This window comes from Apium graveolens, chromosome 1 (genome assembly GCF_009905375.1).
Source record: "Apium graveolens cultivar Ventura chromosome 1, ASM990537v1, whole genome shotgun sequence".
In the NCBI taxonomy this organism is placed as follows: Eukaryota; Viridiplantae; Streptophyta; class Magnoliopsida; order Apiales; family Apiaceae; genus Apium; species Apium graveolens.
In genome coordinates, this window is record NC_133647.1 from 52,005,390 (window position 1) to 52,012,323 (window position 6,934).

Consider the following 6,934-nt stretch of genomic DNA (forward strand, 5'->3'; position numbering starts at 1 on the left):
GAGGGATCTTTTATAATACTTTGATTGCGGGTGCGAACATCACATCCTTTTTTATTTTGATCTGCATCTTTCTTCTGTCGATCTTGAGCAGCAATCAGCCTTTTACGAATCACATCCATTTTCTCTTTTATTTGTTGCATCAACTATGGGCTAATAATTTACGTTCGCCAACTTCGTCCCAGTAGGTAGGGGATCTGCACTTTCTTCCATACAATGCCTCGTAAGGCGGCATGTCGATAATTGCGTGATAACTATTATTATAAGAGAATTCAATCAAAGGAAAAAGGTCATCTCAATTCCCTTTGAAATCCAATGCACAAGTTCGCAACACACCTTCGATTATTTGAATAGTCCTTTTGCTTTGTCCGATGTTCTGTGGATGATATGCCGTACTCATTTTTCAATTTAGCTTCCAAATGATCACGAAATTGTCACCAAGATCTCGAGTTAAATTTCGGATCTCTACCGGATATGATAGACACTGGAACTCCGTGACGCATCACGATTTCATTCAAATACATCTTAACTAAAATTTTCCAATGCGAATCTTTCACTGATATGCAAGAAATGCGCTGACTTTGTCAATCGATCAATTATTACCCATATTGTGTCATGATTAGACTTAGTCTTTGGTAATCTTACCACGAAATTCATCGCGATAAACTCCCATTTCCGTTCAGGTATGTCTAGTGGGTGAAGCAATCCACTCGGTCGCTGATGTTCCGCTCTTACTTTCTGGCACGTATAACATTTACTTATCCATTTCGCAATCTTCCTTTTTCATATTTGGCCACCAATAACTTTCTTTTAAGTCCTTTTACATTTTTGTACTGCCATGGTGAATCGATAATCTTGAGTTATGCGCTTCATGAAAAATCTCGTGTTTCAATTTCATAACACTAAAAATTTCAGATACGCGAGCAACTTGGTATATTCCTTTATTATCCTTTTGAGCCTTAATTCCCTTTCTACACAACTTATCCTTCTCGTGGGTTATTATTTGTTCTTGATGACGTCGAATCTTTTCTAAAATTTCCGGCTGAAAAGTCATTGCATACATTACCTCACTTCCCATTTCTGGAATTCGAACTTCCATTTCCAACTTCCCAAAATCCTTGATTAATTCCTCAGATGAAGTTTAATACATTCAACCCTTCTTTACGGCTTAGCGCATATGCTACAACATTCGCCTTTCCGGGAGGATAACTGATAATACCGTCAAAATCTTTGATCAATTCCAACCATCTCCTTCGCCACATAGTCAGTTTTTTTCTACGTAATAATATACTTTAAACTTTTGTGGTCTGTATAAATCTCACACTTTACACCATACGAATAATGCCTCCAAATCTTAAGGGCAAATATAATCGCTGCTAATTCTAGATCATGCGTAAGATATTTTTGCTCGTGTGGATTTAATTTCCTTGTCACAGATACTATCACTTTCCCGTGTTGCATCAACACACAACTTAGCCCTTTATACGAAAGATCGATATGGATCAGAAACTTACCTTTTCGTTGGGTGAAACCTACACTAATGCGGTTACCAACCTTTTCTTTAACTTTTGAAAGCTTCCTTCATACTTATCCATCCAAACAAACTTTTTATTCTTCCTTGTCAACTTAGTTAATGGGACAACAATCTTAGAAAAATCTTGTACAAATCTCCTATAATACCCTGCTAATCCAAGAGAGCTTATGACTTCTATAGGAGTCTTAGGCCTATCCCAATTCGTCAAAGCTTCTATTTTGGCCGGGTCTACTTTTAATACCTTCAATGTTACCTACATGTCCAAGAAATTGAACTTCCTTTAACCAAAACTCACGCTTCGAAAACTTTGCATATAACTTCTCGTTCCTCAAAATCTCCAAATGTTCCATGTATTCTTCCTCCGACTTGAAGTATATCAAGATATCGTCAATAAATAATGCGATCACGAACTTATCCAAATATTCCTTGAATACTCTATTCCTGAGATCCATAAATGTAGCTGGCACATTTGTCAATCCAAACACCATCACAATAACTCATAGTGTCCATATCTTATTCGAAATGCCATCTTGGGTATATCGTCCGCTTAATCTTCAGCTGATGATACCCAGATCTTAAGCCAATCTTTGAGAAACACATAGCTCCTTCCAATTTATCAAAGCAAGTCATCGATTCACGGTAGAGGATACTTATTCTTATTCCTCAACTCATTCAGTTCGTGATAATTGATACACAGCCTCATACTTTTATCTTTCTTATTTACAAATAGCACTGGTGCACCCCTCAGGGATACACTCAGGAAAATAACTCCTTTATCCAGCAATTCTTGCAACTATATTGCTAACTCTTTTATCTCGACAGGCGCCATTCGATAGGGAGCTTTCGATATTGATTCCGTTCTAGGAGCCAAATCAATCGTAAACTCGACCTCTCGATTTGGAGGTAGTCCAGGTAATTCATATGGAAACACATCGGGAAAATCTTTAAATATCGGAATATCTTCAATCCTTAAGGACTCCTTTTCTACATCCTTCGCATGTGCTAAATACGCTTCACACCCATGTCATAACAGTCTCTTCGTTTGTATAGCCATTAGAAACTTCTTCTCTTTCTTCTTTCCTTTGAATATCACTTCAATACCATCCTTGGTCTCTAATTTCACTTTCTTGCTTCTACATTCAATTTGTACATAGTGGTTTGAAAACCAATCCATCCCTAATAGAACGTCGAATTCTCCTAACTTAAAAAGAATTAAGTTAGCGGAAAAGTGCTGACCTTCTATAACCCGATCGCAAATGGGACAGATTCTCTTGGCAGTAACCCTTTCTTGATTCGCTACTTCTCTAATCAAATTAGGTTCGAGAGGGTATGCAACACACTTTAATATAGAAATAACACTTTCAGCAATAAAGGATCTAGTTGCTCCAGAATCCATTAACACTTTAACTTCTACCAAGTTTATATCAAGCATATCTGCCACCACATCCGCATTCTGTACAACATCTTTCATTGTCATGTTGAACGTTCTTGCCCTTGGCTGAGCTGCTGGTGCTGCAGAGGGCAATGGTCCAGTAATCCTAAGCACATTCGCCGTCTGAACATGCTCCTTACAGTTCCTTGGCATATGGCCCACCTTTCAATTAGTCAATTTCGGCTTCCCTGCTTCACTTGGGCATTCCGTCGTATAGTGACCTTCTTGATTGTACTTAAAACAAATCACGTCTTCTTGTCTCAGATTCAGAAACCTCATCTCAGACTGGACTTGCATATAATTTGGAAAATACTTCTTTAAAACATCTCTGTTAACTTCTCCCAGATTATAACTTTTCCTTCAAGCAGCGCCTTTGAAGATTTCTACCTATAACTTGCCTCAACCTAAAGGTAATAACTTGCGTACCGCGCCTTTTTCTCATCCTTAACTTCCTCCAACTCGAACGCTTTTCCATTTCTCTCAACCACGACTGAGCTTTGATTGGTTCTACCAATCCTACAAATTATTGGGGATGCACGGGCTGAAAATGTTTGAAGTTTCCGACTTTAGGGGCTACATTTTATTGTAAAAGTTGAACAAGTTGGTTCATCATAGAAGTATCTTGGTTTAGTTCTTGGTCTTAGGTTTGAGTTTTTGATTGGTGGTTTGGTGATGTGACCATTCTTTACAATCTTGATTGAGAAATTATTTAGTAATACGATAACATAGTTGTTAGGTCACACACACTGTAGAGGGTGTGAATACAGTGTATAATACAATCAAATCGAACTTTAATATCTTAAGTAACAGAAAACAAACTTTATTGAAACAATAAACTCTGTTACAGTATGGAACTGTTACCTCTCAGTGATGAATAAATATCACGAGAGCTACTAGGGTTACAATGAATAATCTTCTCGAATATGATAACACTTATAGTGTAAACCTATGTCTGTGTTTATATACTACACAGTTACAAGATAATCGCTAATTGATATGGAATATAATTTTGCTTCCTAAAATATATCAATCAGATATCTTTTCATCCAAGTATTCCATTCTTCACGGAACTCCTTCTTCATGCATATCTCTTCTTATGTTTATCTTGATCTTCTTTCCTTTAACCAGCTACTGTCCTTATCTGATCGTCCTTCAGCACTTAAGTTCTGATATCTAACTTCTGATGATTATCTCCTGATAATATAAGTACTGATATCCTTAAGTCCTGACTTCCAGTATAAGTACTGATCAATAGTTAAGTACTGATTTGTCCTGTTAAGTAAGATCTGAAATCTAAACATAAATTATATTAGCCATGACATTATCAAATATATCTAACAATCTCCCCCAACTTGTAAATTAGCATAATATACAAGTTTAACAGATATTTGATGATGTCAAAAATATTAAGTACAAATGCATGAGAATTAGACTAGATAACTACAACTTACAGTCCTTAAAGCTTTACCAATATTTAACTTCTGATAACAACTTTAGTCTGTACAAATATCAGAATTTAAGTAGTTGTAGATCTTCGACTTGGCTTCATCATCTGATCTCTCTAATGTCAGGAGTTGTTCTGAGATAGTTCTTCAACAAACATTTCTCAGCATATCTGAGTTCATTAATCATTCTCCTTTTGGCATCTTTAAGCTCTGCAGTATCTTCACCAGTTTGAAAGATTGCAGCTCTGAGATCAATGATCTTTGCTTTTCTCAACTCCTGATCTAGTCTTATGACATAGGCTTTGTCAGACTCCAGATTGAATTCAAGTCCCTTAATACCAAGATATGTTCTGATATGTGCAGTATTAGGTTTCATATCAACAATATCACCATTGTGATCTCTGTACTTTGGAACATATGTGCTGTCAGACTTAACAGAATAAAGCCTTTTCTGTCTCTGAATCTATTCTTTTAAATAGTTTGCAGCAGTCCCTGTTATTTTGTCATCCACTTGAAGTAAGAAAAGTACATGCTCCAATTCTTCAAAATACTTCAATGGAATGGCATTTTGTCTTATATGATAAACTCTACCATCTGTCATGAAATATAACATGATGTATTCTTTCAAGTAGGTATGGTAAACCATCTGTACAGATTCTAGTTGATTCAATCTCTCAGGAGTTGCTCCAATACCTGGTTCACTCAAGGAAGTTGGATCATTGGTAGTGTTATGTATTCTCCTTTCATCAGCACTTCCCAATCCATTTTTATCTCTTGCTTCCTTTCCAGTACCTACTCTTGCTTCAAAACCACTTACAGTAGTCTTCAAAGGTTGAGTCTGTTTTGCTTTAGTGAATCCTGGTAGGATTGTTTTTAGTCTATCTTCTGATATCAAGTTAACTTGAGCTATGTCAGAGGTTACTTGCTTCTTCTGAATATCAGAACTTACAATTTCTTGACTCTGAACAACTTGAGCCATGTCAGAGGTTGTTTTAAGAACTTTTCTTGAAGTCAAAGCAAGATTATCCTTTTCATCAGTAATTTCTTCATCCTCAGGAGGCACATAAACCTTGATAGGTTCACCAACTTTTTCTTTACCCTTGGATCTTGGATCTATCTGCGGTTGTGATCTAGCCAATGTTGCTTCAGTAAGTGTCCTTTCTTTGATCACAATGCCTTTGAGTTTTGGAAGTGGCTTTTTACCAGAAGCTTCAGATTTAGATGTGACTTTCTCTGATTTAAGCCTGGCTTCTTCTTTCATTAAACTCTCCAAGTCCATTTCTGGATTTTCCTGAAGAAATAACTATCTTGACATTTCCTCATCAAGATCTAAAAGTTCATCAGAACTTATCCTTTTACCAGTAGCAGAACTTATTCTGTTCTCAGTATCAGAACTTGTCCTGTGACTAGCTTGTCTTGATGTGAATCCTCTACCTTGACTATGACCTCTACCCATTCCAGAGTTTCCTTGATCATCTTTTTCATTATCCTTTCCTGCCAGTGTCTTGTCAGTCTTGCATTTGGACTTAATTACTTTCTCCCCCTTTTTGGCATCAGCAGGTAGTAGAAGAGAGATAAGCAATTCCACTGAGGATTGGATTTCAGTTAATTGTGATTGTTGAGAAGCTTGATTTTTCAGAATTTCATCAATCTGAGCTTGTTGATGATCTTGAGTCTTCTCAATATAAGCAATCCTGTCAATGGTAGGTTGGAAGAACTTTTTCTTATCAATTTTCCAAACTTGTTCCTGTTTGATAAAGTTCTCCTGAATCTTGTGGAGCTCTGCATGAGTAGTTGAATGAAGACCTTATAGATGTTTAGTACTCAATGCAGTGACTCTAAGCTGGGTTTTGAAATCATCAGAATTTAACATTGCATCAGCTTTAGTCAAGTGCTCAGCAAGATGCTTTTCAGTTGGAACACAGGAAACTGAGTTCCATTCCTTAGTCCACTCCTGACCTGCAGGAGTTTGACTCCAAGGTACTGGTGCTTCTCCGGTTACAAACTTCTTAACCGGTTCAGACTTTAGAATAGTCTATTGAGGAGCATGTCCTGAAGGACCTGCTATTTCAGCATTTGCAGTTGGAGCAACATCACCAGTATCTCCAGCATTTGCAGCATCAGAACTTAAAGAATCAGTATCTTCTGATAAGACAACAGTGTGAGTAGCAATAGAGACTTCAGCATCCTCTAATTGCTGATCTTGTTCTAAGTTCTGATCAACAGGCAAATCCTGATGCTCACCTAAAGTCTGATCATCAGCATCATGATTCAGAGAAGATGTTGTTGATAACTCTGGAGTTTGAATAACATCAGGAACAGGTGTTGTAGAAGGATTAGTTGCTGGTGGAGCTTCCAAGAAAAGTATGTCAGGCACAACCATATTCTGAATATCAATTTCAGCACTTAGGCCTGGATCAACAGGAGATACAGACTTTTGAACAGGAGACACAGATGGTGTGTTGGCCTTTCCAGTAGCAGCTTCATTAGATGGAGTTGATGGAGAAGAAGTGACTGGAGCAAATT

At 37.2% G+C, this 6,934-nt stretch overlaps 1 protein-coding gene across 1 annotated transcript; it reads right to left on the reverse strand.

Annotated features, from left to right (window-relative positions):
• Nucleotides 1-2,555: 2,555 nt before the first annotated feature.
• LOC141670284 (uncharacterized) lies at nt 2,556-3,116 on the reverse strand. The gene has a single exon (XM_074476157.1). The coding sequence runs from the start codon at nt 3,114-3,116 to the stop codon at nt 2,556-2,558; it is 561 nt and encodes a 186-aa protein (XP_074332258.1).
• Nucleotides 3,117-6,934: the final 3,818 nt, after the last annotated feature.